Source organism: Dermacentor silvarum, chromosome 1, assembly GCF_013339745.2.
Source record: "Dermacentor silvarum isolate Dsil-2018 chromosome 1, BIME_Dsil_1.4, whole genome shotgun sequence".
Lineage (NCBI taxonomy): Eukaryota > Metazoa > Arthropoda > Arachnida > Ixodida > Ixodidae > Dermacentor > Dermacentor silvarum.
The window spans coordinates 228,726,142-228,741,359 of NC_051154.1; the positions used below are offsets into that span (position 1 = coordinate 228,726,142).

The window sequence follows — 15,218 nt, forward strand, 5'->3', positions numbered from 1 at the left end:
GGGGTGGATTGTAGATTCCTCCTCCATGCACCCGGTCACTCGGATTTCTCGGCGCGCAACGATCCCGCTTGCTGCCGCAAATCTTCCACGGCTCAGCGCGAGAGTAGATACGGCGACAAGCAGACGGGGCAAGAACGGCGGCAGAGCAACAGCGTTTGTGATGGCATAATAAATGTGGGCAACCAAACGTCATCACGTCTTCCCACAAGTGGTGACCCTGGAGTTCCGACGCCAACGCGCCACCTGCTCGTTCCTTCGCCAACGCACCGAGTGTCCACGGTAAACACCTTCAGCCTCGTTCATTCCGGCTGATCATGGACACCACACCCAACAGCGACGTCACACCGAATCCCACGGTACCCGAATCTGTCGTCCGACTCTCAAGCTACCGGAGTTTCGGCAGTCGGACTCAGAACTTGGTTTCTGAGCGTCGAGCCTCTTCCGACGACATCGAGTAACATCGCAAACAGCAAGGTACGACTACGTCATCGGTGCTTTACCACTGCTGTCATCGCCATCGTAAGGGACATTCTGACCACTCGTGTTGGGACCTGCCGCGACAGAGTCGACATCATGTAGTTTGGTGTTCGGGATGGACTGTTGTATGAAGAATTTCTCCACGACAGGTGCACGGTCCCTTGTGGTGTTGCCAGAAGCCCTCCGCTCTTCTGTTTTGCGCGTCGTGCACGATGATCAACTTCAGGCCATTTAGGCTCCACGCGGACACTCCATCGTGCCAAATGAAGGTTTAACTGGTCTAAAATGCGCAAGACCACGGAGACATACGTAGCCACTGCGCCGAGTGTCAAAGTCACAAGAGACGTACTGCAGCTCCATACGGTTATTACAGCCTGTGGTATCCCCTGTTCCCCTTTGAGCAAGTAGGCATCGATCTCATAGGACCGTTCCCACGTTCTTCCACAGCCAACCGCTGGATCATATTATGTGACGACTACTGACTCGGTTCTGTGAGATGGCAGCACTACCCTCTGCATTTGCAAGCGAGGTTCCACAGTTTATGCTGCACTGCATACACTTGGGCATGGTCCCCTCAGTGGTCATTAGCGACCGTTGTGAACTGATAGCTGATGTTGTTGAAGAACTTCTACGTTTGTGCGCCTCCAACCTACGACACTCAACGCCTTATCACCTGCAAACCAACGGTCTGGCAGAATGCACGAACAGAACACTTGTGAACATGATTTCCATGTACGTAAGCTCGGACCACAAGAACTGGGACGAAGTATTGCCGTTCGTCACTCCGCATACAACACCGCTCAACATGAGACCATGGATACAGTCCGTTTTTCCTGCTTTACGCTCGTCCGCCGAGGTACACATTGGACACTATCTTTCCTTTTGGCAGTCGCGACGACGCTTGTATCGCGGAAACTCTCTGCCGAGCGGAGGAGGCTCGGCCCATCCCTCGATTAGTACTCTAGCTTCACAAAAGCAGTACAAATCCCGATACGATAGTCGACACCGGCAAGTCACTTACGATCCGGGTGACTTAGTGTGGCTATGGAGTCCCGTGCGTAAACGCGGTCTATGTTCAAAAAATGCTCGCTAACTATGTTGAGCCGTTCATTGTGCTTGAGCGTCTCAGCGAGGTGAATTATAGAATTGCGCGCCTCACTTCCAGTGGGAGACGGTCATCCAAGACCGACATCACGCATGTAGCCCACCTGAAGCCGTTTATTCAATGAAAGCCCCACTGACTACTCGCCCGGAGAGCTTCGTCTGTGAGAGGAGCCATGTTACAGTGCGTCAAAGATAGTGGAGCGTAGCATCATCCGCAACAAAAACATTAGGAGAGCAGCGAGGGAAAAGAAGGACGACGTGTAGTACCGGCAACCACTTGCCCTACGGCTACCTGAGATAAACGCCTTCTACACACCCCGTAACAATATCATTCTCGTGCATTACATAACGAGGGTTCGAATCCGGCAACATTCATGCCTTCCGGTAGCATATATATATATATATATATATATATATATATATATATATATATATATATATTTAACCAGTTGCCATCACCCAAAAAGATCAAACGCTCGTAACGCCTGCGGCAGAAAGGATGTTCCACATCCGCCGCCATGGTTTGTGAGTGGTGGCGCTAGCTAACACTCCCAGGGTTAGGTCTAGTTGCAAAACATAAATACCCCAGAAAATGTATGGGAAAACGGCTCCACGGTAGCTCAATGGAAAGAGCGTCGCATGCGTAATGCGAAGACGTGGTATCGTTCCCCACCAGCAGACAGTTGTTTTTTTTATCCATTTTCATTTTCCATTAATTTATCATTTCTTTAATTCAATTAGTAAGCACAAGTAAGTTCCCCTATGTTGTTCTTTGTTTCATTGTTTGTTGGCTTCTTATGACATGATGAATAAAAATGGTGGCGCTCGGTTCCCTTTCTTCTCGTATATATATATATATATATATATATATATATATATATATATATATATATGGGGAAGAGAGTCCGCAGCCATTGAGAGAGGATGTCGAAGCCCAGCCACCCGGAGAGCACGAGACGGTGACCGACGCTCTTGGGCCAAGGCTGTTGTTACGTAGCCCCTGCTTGTAAATAAACCCCCTTACAGTTTGGTGGAAAGGTGCATGCTGGGTATCTCTTAGTCTCCCAACCTGGAACTACGTAGCCGTACCCTGCCTCCAGCGCCGGCGATGGCTGAAGAAACCACCACCCAAGGTCCTTCTCAGACTCAACCCACCGTCTGTCCCGGCGTGCTGCCTCAGCGTCACCCGCCGATATTCAGCGGGACTGACGACCAAGACGTCGAGGACTGGTTGGCAACTTACCAGAGGGTGAGCGCAGTCAACAAATGGGACGATGCGACTAGGCTGACCAATGTCATATTTTACTTGAATGGCGTCGCCAGTCTCTGGTTCCGCAATCACGAAGCGGAGATTCATAACTGGGCCTCGTTCAAGACCACTTTTTCGGAAATCTTCGGCCGCCCCGCAGTACGCAAGCTCCGCGCAGAACAGCGACTTCGTGAACGCGCTCAACAACCCGGTGAGAACTTCACCAGTTATGTTGAAGTCGTCGTCGACTTGTGTAAGCGTATCAACCCGTCGATGCACTAGTCGGATAAGATCAAGCAAATCCTGAAAGGAATAGCCGATGACGCGTTTCAAATGTTATTGGCCAAAGACCCCCAAACCGTCGCAGATGTTGTCAGCTTGTGCCAGAGTATCGACGAATTGCGCAAGCAACGCGCCCAAACTCGACGCCCTCTGAGAGAGAACGACTCGATCGCGGCCTTGACTCTGGGTGACCAGAATGCACTGTTGATTCAGATAAAGCAGTTCGTGCGTGAGGAGGTCGCCAGACAACTCTCTATTTTATCGAGCACCCCCGAGTCAGCACAGGCACAACATCTGGTCCCAGTCATACGCCAAGTTATCCAGGAAGAAGTCACTGACGCTTTGCCTTTCGCTCGTCCGCTACCTTCGGAGCCTGCGCCCGCGTCGTATGCGCAAGTCGTCGCTGCCGGGCCGCCTCGTCAACCGACCTATTCTTCTGCGTCGGCACCCGTTCGGCCCCCACCAGTTCCGTTCAGCCGAACAGTCCCCACAAATCCATGGCGCACTGCGGACCATCGCCCTATCTGTTATTCTTGCGGCTATGCAGGACATGTGGCACGCTTCTGTCGCCGTCGCCCTCCTGTTCCAATAGATGTCATGCGACCGTCTGCTTACGATCCTGGGCGCTTTGACAGCACAGCGCGGCTACAACAATCCTCTTCGCCCGAGCGCATGCACTCAGCTACCCGGCGATCTCCATCCCCCCGACGTCGCTCTCTGTCACCTATGCGCCGTCGACCCTGCCCTTCTGACGCGGAAAACTAAACGTCGCAGTTCTCGAGGCACGAACTGCGTCGTCGTCGAAAAATTTCTCCAGCGAACCTCATTGACGTTATTGTGGATGGCTTTCGTACCCTTGCGCTTGTAGACACTGGTGCTGCTGTTTCAGTGATTGATGTAAAACTTTCCGCTTGCTTCGGAAGGTTACGACGACGTCAACGGGATTATCCCTTCGTACCGCCACCGCACACCATATTCCGCCGTTAGCCGCCTGCACAGCCCGCGTCATATATCAAGATGTTGTTTATCCCATTGAGTTTCTTGTGCTACCAGCCTGTTCGCATGATGTCATCCTTGGTTGGGATTTTCTTTCTCGCCATCATGCTGTTATTGACTGTGCTCGTGCCGAGGTGGCGTTCTCTGCGTTGTGTTCCGCGTCGTCTGCACCTACAATGGAAAAGTTGTTTGTCGCTGTGGATACGAACATACCACCAAGTAGTACAGTCCTTGTCCCCCTGTCCTGTGCCGCTGTTCGTGAGCCTGCAGTTCTCTTTTCACCCTCCGAGACCGTTCAACACCGCAGGAATCTCACGTTGCCTTTTGCCGTTCTCGACATGACCAACAGCGCCACATCCTTATTTGTTACGAATCCGTTGCCGGTTCCCTCAACCTTACTCCGTGGAGAGTGTATCGGCACAGTTCAGGCGTTCGACGTATCCTCTATCTTCTACCTTGACGACGTGGACAACTTGCACCTTAGTGCCTTGACACCTTCTGCTAGTACGCCTGATCGACCGCCTTTAAGTATGTTCGGCTCCGCCATCGACGACGAACTTCCAGAAGTGCACCGCCAGTAACTTCTTGCACTCCTCCACCAGTTTCGAGGCTCGTTTGATTGCCAGAAGATGTCATTAGGCCACACGCATACTGTTCTCCCTCCGATTGACACCGGCTCACAAGTGCCTCTGCGCCAGCTCCCTTACCGCGTATCCCCTGCTGAGCGTCATGTGATCGCCGAATAAGTCGACGACATGCTTCAACGCGGCATCATTCAGCCGTGATGCAGTCCCTGGTGGTCGCCTGTTGTTCTTGTGAAGAAAAAAGATGGCTCAATCCGCTTCTGCGTCGACTACCGCCGATTGAACAAAGTTACGCGAAAAGATGTGTATCCCCTGCCACGCATCGATGATGCCCTCGACTGCTTGCAAGGAGCCGAATTCTTTTCATCACTAGACTTACGGTCCGGTTATTGGCAGGTCCTTATGGCACCATCCGATCGCCCGAAAACTGCCTTCGTAAGTCCCGATGGGCTGTACGAATTCAATGTTATGCCCTTCGGCCTATGTAATGCCCCAGCTACATTCGAAAGGATGATGGACAGTGTCTTGCGTGGGTTGAAATGGAAGACGTGCCTGTGATACCTGAATGGCATCGTCGTTTTCTCCCCTGATTTCGACAGTCACCTCCGTCGACTTCCCGAGGTACTGAGCTGTTTGACGCGCGCAGACCTTCAGCTTAACATCAAGAAGTGCCGATTCGGAGCTCGCAAACTCACCATCCTGGGCCAAGTCGTCTCTAAGGACGGCGTCCTTCCCGATCCGCAGACACTTCGTGCTGTTGCGAATTCCCGAAGCCTACCACCGTGAAAGCGCTTCGCAGCTTCCTTGGTCTATGCTCATACTTTCGCCGCTTTGTGCAGAACTTCGCTTCTATAATAGCACCACTGACGAAGCTGCTCACCGGCGATAGCTATCTGTCTGGTTGGTCGCCGGCGTGTGATGAGGCTTTCGCAACATTACGCCGTCTCTTGACTTCACCGCCCATCCTACGTCACTTCGACCCTACCGCTCCGACCGAGGTACACACGGATGCTAGTGGGATCGGCCTTGGCGCTGTCCTTGCCCAACGTAAGCCGGGCTTCTCTGAGTACGTTGTTGCCTATGCGAGTCCTGCCCTTACCAAGGCAGAGCGCAAGTACTCGGTCACCGAGAAGGAATGTTTGGCAATTGTTTGGGCGTTGCAAAAATTTCGCCCTTACTTGTATGGCAATTCGTTTGATGTCACCGATCATCCTTCGCTCTGTTGGCTGGCTTCACTGAAGGATCCGTCGGGTCGACTTGGACGCTGGGCACTTCGTTTACAAGAATTCGATATTCTTGTAAACCGCTTTACCGATATTCTTGTAAACCGACATTTAACGCTCAGGACGCGAGCACACCGACGCCGACGCACTTTCCCCTCTCCCCGGCCTTCTGACGTCGCGCCTGTTTCCCTTTCCGCAAGCTCCCGCGCTGACATCACTATCACTGACATGCCTTCAGAACAGCGCAAGGATCCCTGGATCGCCTCGCTGATCGACGTTCTCTCTATGCCTTCGACGACACCAGCCCCCACAGCTCTCTCGTGCCCTTCGTCGCCAAGTACCTCATTATGCGCTCCGGGACGACATGTTATACCGCCGCAACTACCAGCCCGATGATCGAAAGTGGCTTCTTCTTATACCTCGCAATTTGCGCTCCGATCTGTGCACGCACTTTCACGCAGACCCACAAAACGCGCATGCTGGCGTTTTGAAAATGTATGATAGACTTCGCCAGCGATTCTACTGGCGTGGAATGTACAAATACGTCCGCAAGTACATTCGTTCCTGTTGTAAATGCGGTATCAAACCACCGCGTCATGTGCGCGCTGTGAATGCGCATGCGCGACGTTGTTTTCTCTGTTCACTCGACAGATGCCCCCCTTTCCCCTTTTGCTTTATATATGCGTGCAATAAACGCTTGTGGCTGTTCTCGGCCAAACACTTCGTCGGCAACGTCTCCCTTCTTGCTTGACGGCAGCTAGGCTGCCGCTGCTATGTTACAGTGGCGACGAGCCAGGAAGGCACCCACGCAGTCAAGGAAGAACCCAACGCTAGGCATTCAGAGACAGCCGTGCCGCTGACCACGATGGCCTCCTACATGCTTCCGAACTTCGACGACCTCACAGATAAGTGGAAGCCTTACCTCATCAAAGTGGAGGCGTATTTTGAAGCTAATGCTATTTCGGATTCTACTAAGAAGAGGGCACTTCTAGTGGCTGCACTTAGCACGTCGACGGTCCAAATCCTAATGGGAAGGATAGCACCTGCAAAGCCCAATGCCTTAAGTTATGACGAGGTAGTCAAGGTCTTAAATGACCACTATGACCCAAAGCGCAACGAAATCGCTGAAAGTTTCCAGTTTTTCAACCGGTGTCAGCATGAGAACGAATCTATTCAGGATTTTGTCGTTGCAATCCGGCGCATAGCAGACAATTGCAATTTTGGAGACTCGCTGACCAGGCTACTTCGAGACAGAATTGTCTGCGGTGTGCGCTCAAGTGCTGTTCAGAAGCAACTGCTGGCAAAGAATGATTTAACACTGGAGGAAGCGGAGTCTATAGCTATAGCTGCTGAAACTGCCGAAAAAGACGCCAGGACAATGTCAGTAGAAGTACCGCCTGTACTTAAAGTGGAAGCACATCGCAAGCTACCATCGAGATCAAGCGTGGGAAGCGCAGAAAAATTGGAGTGCGGAAGGTGTGGCAGTTCTAGACATGATAGCAGCAGCTGCAGATGGACTAAAGCCCGGTGTTACTCTTGCGGTCAGAGGGGCCATCTAGCAAAAATGTGTCACAACCGCAATGGTAACGATGTTCCCAGCAATCGGCGAGTCCCTCACGCGAAAGCTTTGGTGGTGGAAGACGCTGCTTTAGAAGAGGACAGCAGCGATAGTGTGCAGATCTGGACGTTGGCGTCAGCACGAAAGAACTCTCTTGAGCCGCCAATTCGACGAACGTTTAGTTGGGGAGGCGTGGATTTACCCATGGAAGTAGATACGGGTTCCCCGGTGTGCGTAATATCGCGACAGCTTTTTGACAAACATCGCAAATGCTGGCCAAGCTTGAAGCCTTCGCATGTGAAGCTGTCCTGCTACAATGGAAGATTGCCGGTGATGGGCGAGCTTCAACTTCGTGTAAAATACCGTGATATTTCTGTTGACTGTTCCCTTGTGGTTCTAGACTGCCCCGGACCAAGCTTGTGCGGACGAGACCTGCTAATCCTCCTGGAACAAGCGGGCGTACCGGTACTACGAGTCACGTGCGAAGGCGAGGCGACGGAGAGTCAAGTGAACTGCCACAACATCAATGCCATTCGCGACACCTACCAGGACGTTTTTTCGGAAACCTTGGGGTTGATCAAGGGACCACCAGCCAGCCTCCTGCTGAAGGGCGATGCTGTTCCCAAATTCTGTAAGGCGAGACCTATTCCTTATGCTTTACGTGACAAAGTATCGCAAGAACTTGACCGGTTAGTGTCGCTGGGTGTAATATCGCCAGTCAAGCATTCGAATTGGGCGACGCCCATTGTACCCGTTCTTAAGAAGGATGGCTCTGTCAGAATTTGCGGCGATTTTAAAGCCACTCTAAATCCTGCTTGCGCCACGGAGCAGTACCCGCTTCCTGTTATTCAAGATATCTTTGCCTCATTAGGAGGAGGCCAGTTGTTCAGTACGCTCGACTTACGGGATGCCTATAACCAGGTGCTTTTGGACGAGGACTCTCGGAAGCTTTGCGTTATTAACACTCACAAAGGCCTGTTTTGTTACAATAGGCTTCCGTTCGGCATTTCCTCCGCCCCAGCAATTTTTCAAAGAAAAATTGATACAATACTGTCTGGCTTACCGGGCGTTCAGGCTTACTTGGATGACGTGCTAGTCTCGGAAAGCTTTGAAGATTGCGGAGCACGGTTGCGAAGTGTGTTGGAACGGTTCAGAGAACACGGCGTGAAGCTCAGATACGATAAGTGTAAATTTAGCCAGCCATCTGTCGCTTATCTGGGTCATCGTATTGACCGAGCCGGCCTTCACCCAACTGAGAAGAACGTAGATGCTATCATGAATGCACCTAGTCCCGAAAACCTAAGCGAGCTGCGTTCATTCCTTGGGATGATCTCATTCTATTCAAAGTTCTTGCCGAATATGTCGGACACCTTGTTTCCATTGTACCAGTTGTTAGAAAAAAAAGCGCGGTGGCAGTGGAAGTCCGAACAGGAATCCGCATTTCGCAAGGCAAAGCAGTGTCTTAAGGACGCCGAGGTCCTTGTGCATTTTGATCCATCGAGGCAACTGAAGTTGGAATGCGACGCATCCGCTCGTGGGATAGGCGCTGTTCTTTTTCACACAATTGGAAGCACCAACAGACCAGTCGGGTTCCGTTCAAGAACCCTGACAAAAGCCGAAAGAAATTATTCTCAATTAGAGCGTGAAGCACTGGCACTTGTTTTTGGAGTGACTAAATTCCGGGATTATCTTTTAGGTCGAGAGTTCATCCTGGTTACCGACCACCAGCCACTTTAGGACTGCTGAGGCCCGACCGCCAGACGCCTGCCATGGCCGCAGCTCGCATCCAACGCTGGGCCCTCTACCTGGGAGGCTACCGTTACAAGCTCGAATATGCTCCAGGACGGCTGCTATTGAATGCGGATGCACTGAGCAGACTACCGTTGCGGTGCCCCAATTCCGTTACGGAACCTGACCCTGAAGAGTACGTACTTTCTTTAGAAAGCCTGGATGAAGGGATAGTCACAACACGCGAGCTGAAGGAGCTGACCGCCAATGACCCAACCTTAGGTCGCGTAAAGCAAAACGTGTTGCACGGGTGGCCGAAAGGCGTAGAACGGCTTGACCCTTCCTTGGCTCCCTTTGCTGATCGCAAGTTGGAGCTATCTCTAGCACACGACCTCGTCTATTGGGGACATCGTGTTGTCATACCTGTTGCAGCACGGAAGCGCTTGTTACAATTATTACATGAAACGCATCAGGGGTCCTCGGCAATGAAAACAGTTGCGCGGTCCTTGTTTTGGTGGCCAGGAATAGACCGCGAAATAGAGTTAACGGCAGCGCAATGCAAGAATTGCATTGACAATTTGCCTATGCCGCCGGCCGCTCCGCCGTTAAACTGGCCACAAACGCAGGAGAGATGGTCGCGGGTTCACGTCGACTTTGCGGGGCCAATACAAGGTAAAATGGTTCTTGTAGTAGTGGATTCCCACACTAAGTGGATAGAAGCGGTGCCACTGAACCAGGCCACTTCGGCAACCACCATTGATTGCCTGCGGGATATATTTAGCCATTTCGGCGTACCAAGAACCCTCGTATCCGACAATGGAACGCAGTTCACTAGCCAGGAATTTGCAACGTTTGCTAACAAGAACAACATTACGCACCTAAGAACCGCCCCCTATCACCCGCAGTCAAACGGAGCAGCGGAGAGGGCAGTCAGGACAATCAAGGACGGTCTCCGGAAGATGAGAGGCGGAAAGCTGGAACATAACCTTGTGCGTTTGCTGCTTAATTACAGGAGGACTCCCCAGAAAACCGGAAAGTCGCCATCGGAAATGCTGTTGGGGTACCAGATACGATCGCGCCTGGACGCCTGTTTCCCGGCGTCGACTGTGACTAATTCTAAAGGCAACGACGAGTGGTTGCCTCCAATTGACTGCGGTGTACATGTCCGCAACTACGGGTCAAATGGTAAATGGATACCAGGACGGGTAACAGCGACAGCGGGAGGACGGATGGTCACAGTGGAGACTCCTCAAGCAATCGTGCGGCGTCACATCGATCAAGTGCGTGCCCGTACTGGATCTTCTCAAGATGAACCACCGGGCACCGACCCAGACACGTTCAGCAGTGACATTACACCGAGCGCACCGCCATTCTGCCAACAGCCATCCGCAAGCCCCGACGAGGCGAGGGAATCTTCACCCCCAGAAGCGTTTCCAGACGTGGCCCACCAGGGACCTCTTCCAAGACTCGTGGCATCCGGGGCCGACGAACTAACCACACAACCTCTTCGACGCTCCACAAGATCACGCAAGCCAGTGCAGCGTTTTTAAGAGGGAAGAAGTGTTGTAAATGCGGTATCAAACCACCGCGTCATGTGCGCGCTGTGAATGCGCATGCGCGACGTTGTTTTCTCTGTTCACTCGACAGATGCCCCCCTTTCCCCTTTTGCTTTATATATGCGTGCAATAAACGCTTGTGGCTGTTCTCGGCCAAACACTTCGTCGGCAACGTCTCCCTTCTTGCTTGACGGCAGCTAGGCTGCCGCTGCTATGTTACAGTTCCTGCATTGAGTATCAACGCCGGAAAACAACTTGTCACACACCTGGCCCATTACAACCTTTGCCGTGTCCCGCTCGCCGGTTTGATAGAATCGCCATAGACCTGTACGGACCCCTTCCTTCCACCCCTGCGGGAAATCGGTGGATTATTGTGGCCGTCGACCATCTTACTCGATATGCCGAAACCGCCGCTCTTGCAACAGCTTCAGCTCGCGATGTTGCCTTGTTCGTCTTGCGCCACTTTGTTCTTCGCCATGGTGCGCCACGCGAGCTGCTTAGTGACCGAGGGCGTGTGTTTCTTTCTCAAGTCATCCAAGAGCTACTCAGTGAGTGCAATATCATTCATCGCACCACTACAAGTTATCATCCGCAGACTAATGACTTGACGGAGTGCTTTAACCAAACACTCGGTGATATGCTCTACATGTACATAGCCTCCGACCATTCTAATTGGGACTTGGTACTTCCTTTTGTGACATATGCATACAACACAGCCACGCAAGCCACCACTGAATTTTCGCCTTTCATTTTACTATACGGACGTGAGACATCTTCGACACTTGATACTATACTTCCGTACCGCCCGGATGCATCTGAATACCGCCCAGTCTCAGAACTTGCTCAATGTGCCGAAGAGTGCCGCCAACTCGCACGCTCATTTACATCAGTGACCCAAGGTATTCAAAAAGAGCGCCTTGACCCGGCTGAACCTACCCCTACATTCCCTGTTGGCTCGTTCGTGTGGCTTTCAATTCCGTGCCCCTCCCCTCGTCTCTCCCGCAAGTTTGCAGTGAAGTATCACGGTCCCTACCAGATCGTTGAATGCACATCGCCGGTGAACTACGTCGTCGAGCCTGTGACACCTCCCACCGGCAGACGCTGCCGTGGTCGTGAAACAGTCCACGTGGGCCACTTAAACCCCTACTACGACCCTCTTGTGCTTGCCTCACCTTGAGTCGCCAGGATGGCTCCTCTTCGTCGCTGGGGCCAATGTAGTGGGGAAGAGAGTCCGCAACCATTGAGAGAGGATGACGAAGCCCAGCCGCCCGGAGAACGCGAGACAGTGACCGACGCTCTTGGGCCAAGGCTGTTGTTACGTAGCCCCTGCTTGTAAATAAGCCCCCTTACAATATATTGACGCGTACTCTATCTATAGACGTTTAAACGACGATGACAGTATATGCATTGACTGACTCTGAGTAGTAGGACAGGGTGTTCGAAGACGAAGAAGATGTCTTTGTGCTGGTGATTCTGAAGCTGCTCCGCCGTCTTGTTCAACGTGTGGTCTCTTGTTCGCGTTGACCCGTGACACTGGTGGAAGGTGCTGGGTACACAACCCCGCCTTATGATCCAGACTCCTCCCGGAAGCCGTTCATCTAGCCCATCTCCAATAACTCCTGTGCATCGCTTCAGTCGGCGGTTGCTAGGCCTTGCTCCCGAGCTCAACCCCCTGCAAGAACGCTCTTCCGAGCCCTGTCTACCTCTGTCAATGGCGACCACCAGCCCGCCACAGGTTCCACGAGTTCCGGAAGACAGCTCTACTCACAGTCCGTCCCAGGTAACCCTTCTGCAACCACTGGTTCCCGATCGCTTTCACGGTGGCGCGCATGAAGACGTTGAAGACTGGCTTGACCAGTACGAACGTGTTGCCAAGGTCAATGGGTGGACTGTTCAACAAAAGCTCTCCCACGCCTATTTCTCCCTCGACGGTAGTGCTCGCACGTGGTTTGAGAACCGTGAAGCCAACATCACCACGTGGAATGATTTCCAACATCAGCTCACTGAGACATTTGCGAGTGTTGATCGACGGGATCGTGCCCAGCAACTAATTGAGTTGCGGTTCCAGAAACCAAATGAAACTGTGGCAATGTTTGCCGAGGACATGGCCCGCCTGTGTCGTAGAGCTGACCCTCACATGACTGAGGAAAAGAAGTTGCGCTACCTTATGCGTGGCGTAAAAGAAGAACTATTCGCCGGACTTGTGCGCAATCCACCGAGTACCGTGGCTGATTTTATAAAGGAAGCCACTGGTATTGAACGCGCACTCCATCTAAGAGGCAGGCAGTACGATCGCTTGCCCACCAGCACTCCTATCCACTCCGCCGCAATGACCGTTACCAGTCAGAACTCCCTCCGTGATCTAATTCGGGAGATTCTTCGCGAAGAACTTCAGAAGCTCTGGACACCGGCAGTGGGCCCACCCATGGCATCAGTCGCTGAAATCGTCCGTGATGAAGTTAGACAAGCGTTTTCGGCAAGCGATCCTGTTCACGAGCAGCGCCCCCTAAGTTACACATTCTCGGCAGGCGATCCTGTTCATGAGCAGCGCCCCCTAAGTTACGCCGACGTTGTCCGACGTCAACCAGCTATGACGCCCATGCGGTCGCACCATCAGCCACCGAGGGCCACACCATGGTCATCACCGATAGAGGAACCTTTGAGACATCCGCCCGTTGTGCCGATCCCGTCCTACCGCCAGCCACCGTCAGCTGCATTTTGTTCACCGCCACAAGACGAGCCTTCGAGGCGGCCGCAAATTCGAAGAACGGACGTATGGCGCACTGTCACTAGGCGCCCCCTCTGCTATCACTGCGGAGGCATCGGCCATGTCTCACGTCATTGCTGGTACCGCGATGCCTCATTTCGACCTTATCAATCCTGGTCTGACGGTCGACGCACCAGTGACGACCACATGCTACGCCGCGACGACGCTGCTTTTCAAGGTGCACCCGCGACGCGCACTCTGAACGACGACTCTCAGTCCAACCACCAGACCGATTTTGGCCGGCGGTCACGCTCTCCGTCCCCTGCTCATTCATCTGCACCGAATGGACGTACTTTTGCTGACCTCCGGGGACGAAGGTCGCCCAGTCCACGCCGGGGAAACTAACGGCGGCGACCTCTGGGGGTATGGTTGCGGGCCAACAAGACGATGAAAAACCCCCAATAATCCCGCCGCAGGACGCCGTGAAGCCGACAAACTCTAACACCGACGAAATTGTGAGCGCCGATATTATTGTTTCAGTTGACGGACTGCAAGTGACAGCGCTAGTCGACACTGGTGCCGATTATTCGATAATGAGTCAAGCTCTAGCCGTTCGCCTTAAGAAAGTAAAAACTCCCTGGACCGGACCTCATATAAGGACTGCGGGCGGCCAACTGCTCACGCCTGCTGGTAGCTGTACGGCGAGAGTCACCATAGGAGGTTCGTCCTTCGTGGCAACTTTCGTCGTTCTTGCACCATGCTGTAAAGATTTAATCATAGGCATGGATTTTCTACGGGAATATGACGCCATAATCAACATCCCGGACCGCTTGGTAACGTTTCACAGGACACCGGATTTAATTCACTGCTTATCGCCGAAACGCAACGCCTGTCGTCTAATCGAAAACGACGTGATCGTCCCACCTCGGTCATGTATCCTTGTTTCGGTCGCATGTGACGTACCGTTTGATTGTGAAGGAGTTGCAGACCAAGTAACCCCCTTGTTATTTACTCACGGTATCGCCGTTGCACGAGGAATCGTAAATGTCACCGATGGGCGCACGAACCTGTTGTTGACCAATTTTAGCACAGAGCGACGGCACCTACCAAAGGGCACGGCTGTCGCCTATTTTGACGATGTCGCTGATGTTCGTGGGTGCTTTTCAGTACTAGAAGAAGCGCATGCGCAAGACCCAGCACCTGTGCTTGACGTTAACACTACTTTACCGCAACGTGAGCGAGAACGACTTCTTGCGCTACTGGCCGAGTTCCACGACTGCTTTGCGACGACGTCAAGAGTCGGTCGAACGCCCCTAACCAAGCACCGCATAATCACAGAGGACGAAGCGAGACCGATTCACCAAAACCCTTATCGTGTGGCCCCAAAAGAACGTGAAGCGATACAGCAGCAGGTAAACCAAATGCTTGAAGACGATGTGATTCAGCCTTCCAAGAGCCCCTGGGCATCACCTGTAGTTTTGGTAAAGAAGAAGGACGGCAGCCTACGTTTTTGTGTGGATTATCGAAAGCTAAATCAGGTGACAAAAAAAGACGTGTATCCGCTTCCCCGCATAGACGATTCACTTGATAGGCTTCGAAACGCTCGTTATTTCTCTTCCATGGACTTAAAAAGCGGGTATTGGCAAATTGAAGTAGACCCGAGAGACCGTGAGAAAACCGCTTTTGTCACGCCAGATGGACTATACGAATTTAAGGTCTTGCCTTTCGGCTTGTGCTCTGCACCTGCTACTTTT

The 15,218-nt window shown here is 52.5% G+C and overlaps 2 protein-coding genes across 2 annotated transcripts; both read left to right on the plus strand.

Moving 5' to 3' along the window:
- Positions 1-6,490: 6,490 nt before the first annotated feature.
- LOC125942169 (uncharacterized) lies at positions 6,491-9,210 on the plus strand. Its single transcript, XM_049660333.1, has 2 exons — positions 6,491-8,104; positions 9,170-9,210. Exons 1-2 carry the CDS (start codon positions 6,781-6,783, stop codon positions 9,208-9,210), a joined length of 1,365 nt encoding a protein of 454 aa, XP_049516290.1. The 5' UTR covers positions 6,491-6,780.
- Positions 8,418-10,920, plus strand: LOC119436871 (uncharacterized). Its single transcript, XM_037703892.2, has 2 exons — positions 8,418-9,397; positions 10,214-10,920. The coding sequence occupies exons 1-2, from the start codon at positions 9,243-9,245 to the stop codon at positions 10,749-10,751; spliced, it is 693 nt and encodes a 230-aa protein (XP_037559820.1). The 5' UTR covers positions 8,418-9,242; the 3' UTR covers positions 10,752-10,920.
- The last annotated feature ends 4,298 nt before the right edge of the window (positions 10,921-15,218 follow it).